This window comes from Apis florea, unplaced genomic scaffold (assembly GCF_048593485.1).
Source record: "Apis florea isolate Af1SG1 unplaced genomic scaffold, ASM4859348v1 contig_3803_pilon, whole genome shotgun sequence".
In the NCBI taxonomy this organism is placed as follows: Eukaryota; Metazoa; Arthropoda; class Insecta; order Hymenoptera; family Apidae; genus Apis; species Apis florea.
This window is the reverse complement of record NW_028256864.1, coordinates 697,578-713,550: the sequence shown is the minus strand read 5'-3', so window position 1 is coordinate 713,550 and position 15,973 is coordinate 697,578. Positions and strand designations below refer to the sequence as shown.

Sequence of the window (15,973 nt, the reverse complement as noted above, 5' to 3'; positions counted from 1 at the left end):
TCAATTTCAAATTTCGAATTTAAAGAAGAATCGATAATGATTCGTATGATTGAAAACTCAACAATAATTTTTCAAATACATGTACAAAATATACAAAATATCGATGGAATAACGATGAGTAAGCCAACTCGCTCAAAAGGAAAAAGTAATAAATAAAGGTAGACACGCGATCACGTTGCTTATTCGGATCCATTTATTCATACCTGATACCCCATTCGTTATCCCCTGTAAACTTTCGACGAGAAGAGAAAAATTGTAACTTGGTTTTGCGGTTATCCTTTCTTTCTAGAGATCCCGGGCAGATGGAGGAGGCATTGTCCGCACGGACAGATAATGTCTGAACCTGGATGCAACTTAGTGTCCGAGGGAACCACCGGAGAAAACGGAAATACGGTGTCTACTGGAAAATGCGTTTGTGGACCGTCGGTGCCTTGGTGTCCAAACGAACCTCGTCCTTATGATTATTCTACTCGACACGAGTGCAAGCTCAATTTGGCCGCAAAGATGAATTACGGTAAGCTCGCATATGTATTTCTCTCCTATTCTTCGAATATTAGTCGACTTATTCACCGTCGTTGTTTCGGATCTTTCTGATTAGTTTTACGAGAAAATATTTCGAGCAAAGCAATAATAATAATAATATTTAATTTATGAAAAATTGCGATAACGAAAATTTGTTCCAAAGAAATATTTTATTCGATAAAAAATCGAAATTACTTTGTTCTTTTTAAGTAACCGCCGTTTTTGACTTTACAAAATTATAGTTGATGTTAAGATGATAATTCAGTGATTTTCAAATAACCTTGAATTTTTGAATATATTTAAATTATTTGTATGGCTTATAATTCGAAATTGACAGAATAAATAACAATATATTTACCGTTCACATTGAAATTAATATCAATAAATTATATTTGTGACACGTTTGAATCACAAATCTTTATTTAATTTTGTTTAAGAGAAGCCAAGATATTTCTAATTTTCGTCGAACAAATTTTTTTTTTGTGAAATTTCACAATTTTTAATAAGATAAACCGAACATTTTAATGCTTTAAAAAGTCATATATTAATATTCTCGTGAAATTAATAATAAAGTTTCTAAATTTGAGATCATTTTTTTTTTATCATCATAATGTAGCACTCTTGTTAAATTCTTGATATTGAACTTGATACATAACTGAATAAAATCTTTTTTTGTCATTGCATAATTTGTTGAATTGAATATTAACTTTTTATTTATTTTATTTTCTTTTAATATTAGTTTAAAAAATTTTCATTATAACGTATTCTAGAGTGAAGATACTAGAAATAATAATCCTTTAGCAAAATTTATAATAAGAAATAAAAATTGAAAAGAGTAATAATAAGAATTGAATATACAACAAATTCCTATAATATTCCCCTCTTTCTTAAAATTCTTAATCAAATTAAACTTTTTAATTTCTATACTCCCTCTTTCTCTTTTAAAACGATCGAATCGAATGCGATCATGTTGTGAATTTCATAAAACTATTGTGATTTTATTAAGTCATCGTATCGATGAATATGATCGTGAATATATTCTATTCTTCTTGTTATTAAATTGGCTATACATTATATGTTCATATATATATGATATACGAAGAACGGAGAGCGGTTGATTTTTTTTTTTTTTCACTTGTTTCACTTCAACGATAAAGCGTTCACGGGTGAAAGAAAATGAGAATCATTAAAGTGGATGAAGTACGTGAAAGGGGAGCAGAGTTGAAATAACGAAACTGCGGCAGTTGCCCGTTAATGAAAAGAAAACATAAATAGTAGAAGAAGAAGAAGGAACAATGGCAGCTAAGAGAAGCGAAAGGTCACGAAGGTGAGGAGGGGTAGACGCCGCGGCGGCGTTAATGAGAAAAAGACATAACTAGGGATACGTCTCGTGACGTAACTCTCACTCTCTTCGCTTCTTTCTTTTCTTCTTTCTTCCTTCCTTTCTTCCTTCCTTCCTTCCTTTCTTTCTTTCTTTCTTTCTTTCTTTCTTCTTTTCTTAAAGTCACCGAAAATAACGCCTGCGAAATTTACTCGGAGGTGAATAATGAAAAGGAATAATAACGCGAAGGAAAATCGTAGGGCTGCGTTGAATCGAGGCATGTTTACGTGGGAAAGAACCGTTGTTCGCCATTGTCCGATCTTCGCGAATACCGGCTATCGAATAAGTTTGCGGTAATTACAGTTAGAGGCTGTCGAATTATTGCGTATATAGAATCGATAGTTAACTCGTCTTTTCATTGAGCCGAACTTTCAGCAGTCTATTCTAGCGCACTTTGGCGTTGAACGTGTAACGAAGTTGTTAGCGAGTAAGTAACAAAAGTAGTTACCTGCAACGGTGCAGAAAGTTAAATTCGATTCGTCGGGTAAAGTTTAATCGTGTACGTACTTTCAAGGTGGGAATCAGAGGGATTGTTCTTTTGTGGGGTTAAGTACACGAGTAAAATTTCGATGACTAAGCTCAAGTCAAAATCCATCAAAGAAAGGAATAAAAGAAGCGAACTTTGCTTCGGTTTGTTTCTCCGTAAACACTTTTCAATTTCAGAATTATTGCAATCTATCACGTACGCATATATTTATATCCTTTTTTACAATCGTTTCTAGATGGTTATCGCGGCTTCATTTTCCAGAACCATCTGTATTCTCTTCTATTTCCTACAATATTCTGTTACATGACCGAATCTCTCTTTTTATGCTTTTCGTGTTTCCTTTTTTTTTTTTTTTTTCTTCTTTTTTTTCCATTATTTCTACATGTGCAGGCTTGATTAATGAGTTAACATGCATCTACCGATATTCTTTGCAACGTACACAGGAAATCCTGTTCACGTTTCGAATGCAATTTTGACATTTAAATTAACTTTATTAATAACCTTAGTTTCGGCTTATATTATTAGTCTATTGCTTTAGTTTCATTTCCTGTCGTATGCCAGAATTCACTTTCCACGTTTCTCTGTGAAAATTAAGTTTCAAAGTAATCAATGTTTAACTCATTTAAACAACTGTTTAGTGAAATTTTCAATTTTCAATTTTATATATTCTGGAAATATAACAACATTAAAAATAGATAGATAATCTTTTAATAGATTTAATATCTATTAATGGTTTTTTTTAGGGGTCTGTTACGAAACTATTGCAAACATATTAAAAATATATTTTTAAACATAAGTGAGAAAGAGTGTAATAAAATGAAAATAAATAGGAGAAGCTAAAAATTTCGATTTTGAAAAAATATAATAATTGAAAATAATGCAATTGTTTTTTTATTGACTAATTTAGCATTACATTTATTTTAAGATTCTAAGTCTTATATTTAATTGCAATATTAAATTTTTTATTAGAATTTATTATTTATTTGTGATTGATTGAAGTGGAAATATTAACTCCGACATAGAGTTAGTTCTCACTGCATTAGGTTATTATTAAAAAATATAAGTAGCTTTTTAATGAAATATTTAATTTTCTAACGAAATAAAACAATTTCATAATTTTATAATATTTATTTTTCAAGTTTCAGATCAACAGAAATATATTATTTTTAAAAGAAAATCAAAACAATATAATATCTATATAAAATATTTAAAAAAAGAGATTAAAATTATTAAAAAAAACATTTGAATAAGAATTGTTTAATTCAGAAGAATTTTGTTTCTAGGTTGAATAGTGGGATCAATTTTTAAATTAATTTTATTTTTTAAATGGAACTTATATAATTTTGAATGCACTAATCAACTTATCTGTGTATTTTCTATAAAAAAATGATTGATTTCGAAAATTTTAACTTGAAGTTTATAGAAGTTTATTTTTCATATCATATAAAAAAAAAAATAAGAAGACTATGAAAAGTAGAGCAGAAATATGATGCAAATTATATATCGATATGATGTACGCATACACATATAAATATATACAATCGGTCCTTTTTATGGATATACATCAAGTAACACCAATATTAACGGTGCGACGTAGCATGTCATATCTTGGAAAAGACGTATCTTAAAGAGAGAGTGCTTTTAAAAGTTTCGATGCCAGCTATAATAAAAAAGATTTAGATTTCGGTTAAATTTAATTTGACATTCATCTTTATAATGTTCAGCAGCATTATAAAATCAAGTAAACGATGATATTATTTTTGTCTAAATCATTTTTTTCTGTAATTCTGTTCATTTTTTCATATCTTCTGTATTGTATGAAATATTTGAACTGAGAGATTAAAACAGGAGATTAAAAGCGAATCAATCATTATAATAAGATTCATTATTATCTCCATCGTTTTATTCCGTAAAAGTTATACGGTTAAATAATACATAAATAATACACTATTTGGTATTCAGTTATACATTTTTATAAATTTGCCAATATTTATTGCATAACTTAGATCTATTTAAACTTTCATTCGCTAATTTAAGCTAAGTCAGATTTTTATAATATATAAATCGTAATTTTATGTTAATTTTCTATTTTTATTATCTAACATTTATTTTACTAAATTTTATTTTTATATAACTCAATGAAAATATGAATATTAGCAATAAAAGAAAAAAATTACATTCCTCATTTTATCTTTTCATTTCAGTTTAATTTCCACCAAGAGAATTCTTTTTAATATCATTAGAAGAATATTTCAGAGTATTCTGTATTTTCAATCATAAATGATCGAACATCGATGTATTAAACTTGTTATATGTTTCTAACGTACCTTGAGTTGTTATGTAACACTTTGAAGAGGGGCGAATATTATGTTCCGACGTTTTTCTTATCAATTCAATTACATACTTATTTTTGAATTTATGAAACGTGTATTATTATTGCCTGTAATCAATTGCATTTATAAACGGTACTTGTGTTTTTCGAAATATAAGAGAAAAAAATTAGGACGAATATTACCGTAAAAAGAAGAAAGTATCTATATACTTTCTTCCATGCACTCGAGTGAGCAATAACTTGATAATTGGGCCATTACATGAACGGTTTATTGATCGCGAAATTCAATTTAATCCCTTTCGAAGATGTGGTCAGATATGAGTTTGCCACAACTACAAACTGTACACAAAGGAATATCTCGGAATGGAATGTCATTGAGATAAAAGTAAACGTTTTTACCAAATGTCGATACAACGTTCATTTTTTTTTTTTTTTTTTTTTTTTGCATAATATATATGCTTAAATTAAATTTGCAAGAGGACAGATATATCGTATAGATATTATTGATTTCTTCTTTTTCTTAAGAACAAAATAATTGTTTCAAATTCATTTTAAATAAATTTAAAAAACTTTAACGCAGTAAATCGATGATTGATCAGATCGAAATGTAATTGTTTATCTGCAAATATTAATATCAAACACCATGATGGTTGTCCGAGTAAGATTAATCAGAGAATTTCGTGGTTGATACTTCCGGATAAAACTTTACGTTTATTTAGGATCGCATCGATGTTGCGCAAAATTTACTTCCCATATTAGTCTTTTGGTAATCCATTTAAGTATTTGCATGATAAATGTTCTCAGATAGATGAAATATTGAGTTGTTCAAATATGCGGGAGTAAACTCATAATCTGTAATATGTTCATATACATGTATATATACATGTATGCCTATCGTAATAACAGTGATACGTCAGAGAAGCACAAATTTTCGATATATGTACACGTATACGGGGTATCATAGGTTTTAATGCTTGAACGTTGTCGATATATTCTATAAATTTAAATAAAAAAAAAAGAAATAATATTATATAAATATATAAATATAAATGGTTTAAAATTTATTAAAAAATTATGATAAAAATATAAAATGCGAACAGAACTCATGGTTAATCAGATCAATAATATTTATCTTTAATCTATTCGTGCCAGCTAAAATAAAATAAAAATAAAATTTGCAAGGTAGTAAATTCTATTTTTAGTTGCTATCGATTTTTATTTCAAAAAACGAATATGTTGAATATTTTAAAATGGAAAATTAGTTACTTTTGCATAAATGAATTTCCATGTTAATTAATTAGTTTCGTAGGTTGGTGGATCATAGATATAATCAATTATATATTAAAATATGTTATTAGCAATTTATCTTGATGGCAATAAAATAATAATGTCAAAAAAATTATGTTGTTATGAATTATTTAATTATTTTCTCTTCATTCACATTTTAAAATGTAATAAAATACTAAAATTTGTTCAACTAATTAGACAAAATTATAAATTATAATATATTTATAAATTCAAACAAAGCATAAAAATTGTTTTTCTAACAAAAATAAAAATAACAATTTGAATCTTTAAAAAAAATAACAAAAAGAGTAGATTTAAAATAAAACTTATAATTAGATATAAAATTTAGACTCTAAAAAACGTATATGTAGAAAAACTTTTAAAGTCAATTAATATAAGTTAACTCTCGAACATTGATTTTGATTTCAATGCCTGATTTCATAATCTTAAATTATTTATGTATAAAATACTGTTACAATAAGTCTGATAAACAAAATTTAATATTCATTTAACATTTTTTCTATTAAATTCATATAAAATATGAAAATATAAAATCTTCATAAGAAAAAACATTTATTTGATATATATAGTAGCCAATTTTTGATAAATATTAATAATTTTTTTATAACAATATAGCAATTTTATTAACGATTAGTCACCTGTTACTTATTAATTTATTACTTTTCAATCAACTCCTATTTAAATAGTGATCTGTTTTTACAATATATCGCACTCGTTATTATTCCTTTCGTATTTTTGTTATAATTTTTTTAATAATACTTTAAACGATCCATATTTATATAAAATTTTTCTCTTTTAATAAGAGAAAAATAAACAAGATATATAGAATACAGGTCGTTAAAAATTTGTATATTGAATTAATTTTTTTAATATTTTTATAAATTTATAAATAGAACATTGATTATTCGTTTGTATAACAAACCGAGGTTTAATTATATAATTTACCACAAAATAAACAATTTAAAACAAGTAAAAAGATTTTGAAATAAATAATTTTAATAAAAAATTAATAATTAATTTATTTTTCTAATAAATTTTATTTTTGTATTGATCTTATTTTTTAAATTTACTTTGAAAAATTTATTTTAAAACTATAAAGTATATAAATTTAAAATGACAGTAATGACGGTAAAGTTTCTATAATTAAATCTTTTACCCTAGATATTTGTAATGTAATAAACGACAAAAATTTTTCTAAAAGTTTTGTTCTTCTTTTCTTCTTCTTCTTCTTTTTTTTTTTTTTTTTATTAGATATATAATTCGATCAATTCAAAAATTGTTTGGAGGAAAACGATCGTTAGTCGATTTAATCTTGCTATTTGTTTGTACAATCATCGCGTTACGCAATTTAATTAAAGATATTGTGAAGCATGGAAAATAACGATTTAATTGATCTGTGTCGAGGATGTTTTGTTATAGCGAACAGCTCTTTCCAGGATTGATATTTACCAACTTGTGTTTCAGATCTCTTTAATTCTGGAAACACGGAAAGCGACGACATTCAAGGTGAGTCACTTTTAGTTTATTTCGATAATTTCTGGAAAGAATTTAATGTTTATCATTTTTACTATATATATATATATATTAATTATATTTACAAATATACATGAATACGCTTGTATTAACGAATTGTATGCTGTAATTTCAATTATATTTGGATTTTTATCGTATAATCTCAATAATGAATTAAAAAGAATATTTTCATAAAAATTTCATATAAACACTTTATAATAATTTCATATAATATCATAATAACCGATTTTCAATATCGATTGTTACCATAATAATAACAAAATTGTAATATAATAATAAAAATATAATAAATACATGAAAATTGCATTTCTCTCTTGTTGAAAATTTAATTATTTTGTTATTTTTATTCGCATATTGCGACTTCCAATTATTATCGTCAATATCAAAGATCATTGTATGTTCGTTGATATTCTATAATAAAAATAAATTTATTTTTATATATGTTTTACAATTTTTATATTATTATTTGTTATATTTTTTTATAAAATTATATATATATATATGTGTGTATGTATTCATTTTAATGTATAAAAATATTATAATTACATAGTACGTAAGTTTAATATAATAAAAGGTTAGAAGAAAAAGTCTTATTATTTAAAAAGAAAGTCCTATATAACAAAGTAAATAGGTACGATAAAATGATATTTTTAGAATCTTTTTCTTTCAATTGAAGCTAAATCATTGAAGTATTTATATTAAGTATTGTTACACATTTTACATTCGTTATATTTTATAATTTTTTTTAGAATTCTAATATGATTTATGGATAACTTATAAAGAGAATAAAGTACGTATAATTTTAACAATAAAAATCGAAAAGTATTCATTGTTAGTATCATATATTTTGTATAGAATTTATTTAGAATAAAATTTATTTAGAATTTACTATAAAATTTAAAAAAATATATAGCTTAATCGATATCAATAAATTTTTAGTAACGAATTCCTGATTTTTAAAAAGCTTGCACATGAATAATAACATTTGATAATAATATTGTTAAAAATATCCTCAATATAATTTTATTATGATTCCACTTCAATCTTTTCGAGAGCTCACACGATTAATAATATTGATATATATTGACAATATTATTAATGTTAATTGTATCCAGTCAGAGAAATATCGAATTGATCTTTGCTAATAAAGTTAATTGCAATAATACTCTATATACAAATACATGTATATAAAGTGAAATGCCTTATTCAACAATATCTATATTTTAAGAAGTTAAAGAATTAATATTAATTAATTATTATTAAATTAATGTTATAACACTATAAAGAACTTCGTTTATATTTTAAATAAGAGTATACGTTATTTATTAGAATAAGAAATAACGTATATATATAAATTTATTGGAGAAAGAAACATTTTTTCCTAATGAATTAAATGAATTTTTATATTATAAAAAATGTCGATTAAAATTCGAACTTATAAAAAGAAAAGCGAATAAATTAAATCTTTATAAAATAAAGGTACAATAATTGGAATGGATTATTATGAATTTATTGAAATAAAATTTATAAATAAAAAATTAAACAGACGAAATTATATTGTTTTAATGTACAAGATGTTGATACATTCGTAGGATACTTTTAGAAGATTAATTCTAGAGGCCAAAATAAATATAAAAGTTAGTACACAAAAATGTCGGTTAAAGTTTATTTATTAAATTATAAACAATTGAAGTTTGCGTTAGATGAAGTGCGAGATAAAACGAGACAGAATTTATCTCACTCTATCTGTGTCTTGCTTTGTCTAAAGCAAACTTCAGTTTTAACTGAAAAAAATAAATCTCAACCGTCATTTATGTATATTCTTTTTTACCTTTTGTGTTTGTGTTGGCTTTTAGAATTTATCTTCTTAAGATGTTTCATAAATATATTAACACCTTGTATATACAACAAAGCGAAGACAATACAATTTCCCGCAAAAATATAATATTTTAACAGAATAATGTGCAAGCGTTTATACAGCAAAATGTATAAGAGACTACTTTGATAAAATAAAAAATAAATATTAGAATAAGCTAATGAGATAATTAATCGATTAACAACGTCAAGTTGTTAAGTTTGTTATGTATACGTATTGTTATCGTCGATTCATTGAAGTGCGTGTTTAATGGCGGCGACCAGCGAGTCTCTGGCGACCAGGAAAACATGAGTGATGTACGGATGACTCGGTGATGGAAATAAATGAAATGCATTGAATCAAACGTATTATTTACACACCACAAGAAATAATTTTAATTTTTAAAAATAATTTTTCTTTGGAAGAAATAGATATAGATCTTATATATTCGTATCTATGCCTGATGATTTTAATAAATTTAAAAATTTTTCAAATGATTTAACACTCTCACGAAATTGAAAAATTTGTCAAACATTCCTTTCAACAATAAAGGCGTTTTTGCAAAGAATCCAATCAATATTTTTTTTCTTTTTTTTTTTTTTTTTTTTGAAAGGAATTTTATAATTAATAATTTTTTTGACATCCATTCTGTTCGAAATTTTCTATGATATTCACAATTTTTCGAGTCAACAAATTTATTTCATGATTTTAAATCGCTCACTGACTTTATCAATAGAACGTTCAATAGAATGAAAGAAAGTTGAGAACTTAAAAAAATCTTATCCGTCTTTCGTATCAATTTATAACGTATTTTTATGCAAAAGATAATATTATTCGTAAAAAAATTGATATAAGTCCTTATATTTTTAAAAACTTTTATTTTTTTTTTTAAATATACATCTGTATACATACATATATAATGACAAAATAGATAACAAAAGTATGTGAAAATATTTATTACAAAAATATCTCTTATTGTGTTTGACATTTTGTTAAGTCTCTTGAATTCAAATTTCTGTTTATAATTGTTGCATAATAATTATGTTTTCATTAAGTAATATCTATCTTTAAATTAGCTAAACATATGATTTTTTATATTTATATTAATATTTGGAACTTAAAGAAAAGAAGGAGAGATATTATGTTTGTTTTTTCCCATATCTTTTCCATATCTTCATATGAAATAAAGTTAAGAACGGTAAGATCAAAGCAATGCGAAGTGAAGAATACATGTCGATGAAATTTTTTGAAAAATTCAAATAATTATAAATTATAATTATTATATATAAATTTTTATTATTTTTAATAATTACTTATCTTTTCATTTCGTTCATATTTTACCATTATATCAATTTGATACAAGACACATAAATTGCGAAAATAAGTGATGAATGAGGATTAATGAGAAAAAATGATAAAAAAAAAAAAATTCAAAATATATTTAAAACCTATTGCTTTGAAAATATATGTTGAATGAAAAGAAAAGCATAAATTATACATGTATATATTATAATTATAATTTTTCGGTAAGTATATCATTTTGTTATATATTTTTCGAATTAATATAAAATATTTAACTATAAAAGAATAAATTGAACGGTAGTCATTGCTTTGATCAAAACTCCCAAAATAGGATAGTTTTACAGTTAAAGCTCGATCTTTTGTTTATATTCTGGGTTGATGTTCTTTTTCACCACGACGAGTATATTATACATATATTCGTGAAAGATTGATCAATGATCGACTTCAGTCACAGTGGTTCACTAGTTTATCGACCTAGTTTTTTCTCGTTTTAATGGTTAAATTCTATTTTATACATATTTTTCGAACGAACAATTATTAGTTTCAAATTAGTATCAAATCAATCGTAATAATATTCAGTATCATAATCAGTATATTTAAAGACATAAAAATAATATATTTTGATTAAACATTCATTTTTAAAAATAATTTTAAAATTCTTTGTATGTAATCGTTGTATGTAGAAATTCATCAAACAAGCAAATTATCACAAAACACACACACTGCGAATATGAAACCATGTCGCAATATATATAAACAACAAGATTTTTCATATGCATAATATAAATAACAAGAAATTAAATTTTTTGAAATAAGTTATTAATTAGTAATAATAAACATCAAAAGCAAATATATTTATTTATACATATTTTGTAAAAATGTTAAATTTTCGTTGTATACTATCTTTTTATCACATATTGCATCCTAAGTAAAAAGTTACACAAGTAAAATTAATTACAAACAAAGATATACATTTTTGTTGCAATGATATATATGTATTATATAAAATGGATTACAAAAACCAATTTATTTTCCATTTTATATAAATGGTAAAAAATGTTTACAGATATTTCTTTTCTTTATATTTCGTGTTATAATCATAAATATATTCTTAATAGATGAAATACCTGCGATGGAACAATTAATTTCGTTACCACAAAGTTAAGCAACAGTTCAAATGTTTAAAGAAATATTCCAAACTAGAATCAGAATAGAAGAGAAAAGGTATATTCTTGCGGACGAAATTAAGGGAAATTCATATAGTATCGCTAATTGCGAATTATCAATGTGAAGAATCGGGCAGATTCTTTCGTGTAAAATAAGAAACATGAAAGCAAAAAAGCAAGAAAGGAAGGAAGAAAGGAAGGAAACCAAAAAGGATAGAATGGACGGTCAAGCCGAGTCGATAAACAAGGAATGAAAATATACAAAGTTATGGGAAGATGTCGCGGGAGCTAACCCAGGTGGTATGTTAGATCAGATCCACAAAACACAGGAAACTAATTCAATTTGCTAGGCAGATGGGCTAGTCTTTTGCGAAACAAGAACGAAAGAGCAACAATACCGATAAGAACTTCCCTTTTTAGGCGAAAAGGAGAATGTTAGTCTCTTTCATGCGGTATATTACAGTCAATGAGAGAAAGGAAAAAGGATGAAACTTTACCGAGAAACGGACGAAATAACAAAAGAAACTCTCTAAATATCGCGTAATGCTCGTAGAGGGGTTAGATATTGCATCCTTTTTTTCTTCTTTTCTTCTTCCCTCTTTCTTCTTTTTTCTTTTTGCTTAATATCTTTCTTTTCTTTAATTTTCTACATTTGTACTTTGAAAGTTTGAAAGTTTTCGAAACGGATTTCTTGATAATACCGTCGGAATTCGTGTAATTTTTTACATTCCAGATAATTCTAGATAATCAGAAATCGAAATATCAAAATTGATCAAAGTGTAAAAACGAAACGAATAATTAAATTGTTTCACTTACTTAATTAATTAAAATTTGAAGTATTGAGATTATAACGTTTCTGTTATTTCATATGAATTTTTCTTCTTTCACGTACATACGTTATCACAAATTTGTGTAAAAATCAAATTTTTTTTTTTTTTTAATACAATCTATAAAACATTTTTAGTTTTTTACGTCAAACAGAGATTGAATCATTGTTTTATATGATCGAAATAGGAGAAAAATTGTTAAGATTCGTGCATCCAAAATATTGAATCGATTTAATCCGCCTATTATATTTTTTGATTGTTTGTGATAAATTCTTTTTTTTTTTTTTTGTAAAATTACAAAACAATAAAATTAAAATTATTCGATTTATTAATAATATTAAAAATAAATAAAGAAAATAAATTGTCTATTATAAAGATAATCAGGAAATTCTTTTTAACAATTCTATTCCAATTATACAAATTTACAAGTATAAAAAAAGCCTACATGAAGAAAAAATTAATTTTATCTGATATATAAATTTTTTTGATATTTTTTACGAAAAAAGAATTTATTTTTTTTCGTTTGTAACGTTACAGTATTGAACAATATTTTCTAAATCTATATTTAGAAAAATTTTTAATTCTGAAACAGAAATAGATTTTTATATTTAAAACGATTTTCAAAATTACGTAGTAGTTTTTATGTATCTTGATATATTAACGATTTTTAATAAATCGTTATTTAATATAAAATTCGTAAAAAATAAATTAAGGATTTTTCAACAACAAAAATATATAAAATAGATTATCCTGATGCAGTATGATTAATTTCATATATTCATACTATTTAATCGTAATATTTAGCAATATTAAATTATGTTTTATATATATGTTTATTATTTTTGTTGGTTTTTTTATTTGCTTTTTGTTTTTTCTTTTTTTCTTTTCGAATTATCTTCTTTATCTCTTTCTTAAAGAAATTGTTGCTTTTTATTAATTATATAGAATAAAAGATTACACAAATTCATTGATTTATTGTTGATTTATTAATCAAATATAAAAGAAGATATTTTGACATTTTTTGTTGATATCAAAAAATAATATTATTCTCAGTCGACGCACATTTGAATCTTAAAATAGTTGTAAAAAAGTTATTTATTAAATGAAATGCAATTATTGACTAATTGTAATATATTTGTAATGTACTTAGATTTTGCCTTTTTGGCAAAATGGCAAAGGAACAAGTAGTTCAAGATATACTAGATTCTGAGCTCAATTGATGGACTATACTCAACATGTATCACTATAAAAAAAATATTTAAAAACAAAAATATCAGTTGATATGCTGATATCGATCATAATCGCATAATTTTTTTTATTATATTCAGAAATATAATTATAGATATTGAGAAAACTTTTTCTCTGCATATACTTTTTTGAAACGATTATTATAATATTCATTAAAGTTGTCATTATATCTTGATTAACTTTATTTATTATTATATCTATTTATATATTCAAAGTAATTTACAACAGTAAAGATATATTCTTTCTATTAAATTTTTTTATTACGTCAAAGCAATTTTGTATTATAAAAAATAAATATTCCAGAAAATCGACGTATATGATAATATATGATATATAATAACGCTTTTATAAGAATATATAAAAATCGCATTATTGTAAAATTCTTATTCTGCAATTAATGTAAGTGCTGCAGTTGAGGAAATAAAAAAAAAAATTAAAAAAAAATTAGAAGTGATGTTAAAATCTCACTTAATCTTTTTCATATAAATAATAAAATTTTCTTATACATAATAAAAATAATAAAATAATAGTATTTCTATATTATATTTTTAAAAATGGTGAAGATATTCATTGCTAGGAAGTGATAAAAAATGTATCAGCTTTAATAATTAAGAGATTGAAAGTAGCTCCTACTTCGATAGTCTGAGAATAAATACAGCACTGTATACTGTTTACTGTTGTTTTAGGGATTATTTAGATAGTGGTGCGAAAAGAGACTATTTTATTAAGTGATTTGTGGACTATGGTTTTATCATATAAATAGAAGTTTAGCTATTTTATCTGAATGAAAATACAAAAATATAAATTATTAATCCATAATTGTTTATAAACTGAAACTTTGGGTAAAGAAAATTTTTTTTCAATCAAAATATCAAAATTTTAATTTGTTCATTTTTGCAAGATTAATTTAATTTATTTTTTGTTAAATTATAATAGATGATTGTTAGTGTGATATTGTTTATTTATAAGTTCACATGGTTAAGTGTCATATCAGATTTAAGGATTAGATTTCAGTTAGTTATTTTAGTAAAAGTATTTTGCAATTGTATAATTATTTATACAATTTTTTTTATTAGGATATAAAAAATATTTTCAACGCATAATGCTTTTTTATTAGAAGGATAAACATGCATTACATGCTTATAAAAAAAAATATATGCAATATATGCAAAATATATACGAAGATTATATTATGGACAATTCAATCTGCAGGAAATGATATGGAAAGTTTGAAAATGAAAATTTTCATTTAAAAGATGTATCCGGACGTTTTATCATTATAGATTCTGATAAAATCAAGACTTTAATCGATAACAGTCATTTAATAACATGAGATACTGATCAAACATTAATAATTACATATATTTGTCTCAAAAAATATATATCTCGAATTGTTCTCGATACTTGAATACTGCATAAATTGAATGAAAAAAATTTAATCGATCGAATTTCTGATTTGCTATCGTTTACAATATGGAAAAAGATTATATTCTAAACTGAGGCAGCTCAAATAGTTAAAAAAAAAAAAAAAAAAAAAAAGAAAGAAAAAATAAAACTATGTTTGAGCATTTAGCGAATGATTATTAATTATTGTTTTCTAATGAAACAATAAATTTGATCAAGTATTGCTCGCAATTAAGAAAATTAAAGGAAACAATTAAGAAAAGATCAATTAACAGAAGATCAGAAAAAATATTGTGTGTACTTATATGACAGCAAAAATTTTTCAATTCTGGTCAATTCTGATTTGGGATATTCTAGTGCATCCATCGTTTAGATCGAATTTTGAACTTTCCGATTTTCACTTATTTCGGTCATTTTAGAATGTCCTCAATAGTGTATAATATTCAAATATGTAAAGTTGTTGTTCTTTACGAAGAAGAATTAAATCCAATGAATTTTAGAAGAAAAGAATTTTTCTGTTGTCAGGAAAATAGAAGATATATACAATTGATTAAACTTACATATAACATTTTTCATATATAATTACATAAACAATTAAAAAATGGAAT

The 15,973-nt window shown here is 24.2% G+C and overlaps 1 protein-coding gene across 10 annotated transcripts in view; it reads left to right on the top strand.

Moving 5' to 3' along the window:
* cmpy (crimpy) overlaps window positions 1–15,973 on the top strand; it is a 260,138-nt gene that overhangs the window by 30,256 nt on the left and 213,909 nt on the right. For all 10 annotated transcript variants that reach the window (XM_086916814.1, XM_086916817.1, XM_086916818.1 and 7 more), the window contains 2 exons: window positions 290–514; window positions 7,495–7,536. In XM_086916814.1, the coding sequence (XP_086772940.1) occupies window positions 290–514; window positions 7,495–7,536 (267 nt within the window). The remainder of the gene's footprint in view (window positions 1–289; window positions 515–7,494; window positions 7,537–15,973) is intronic.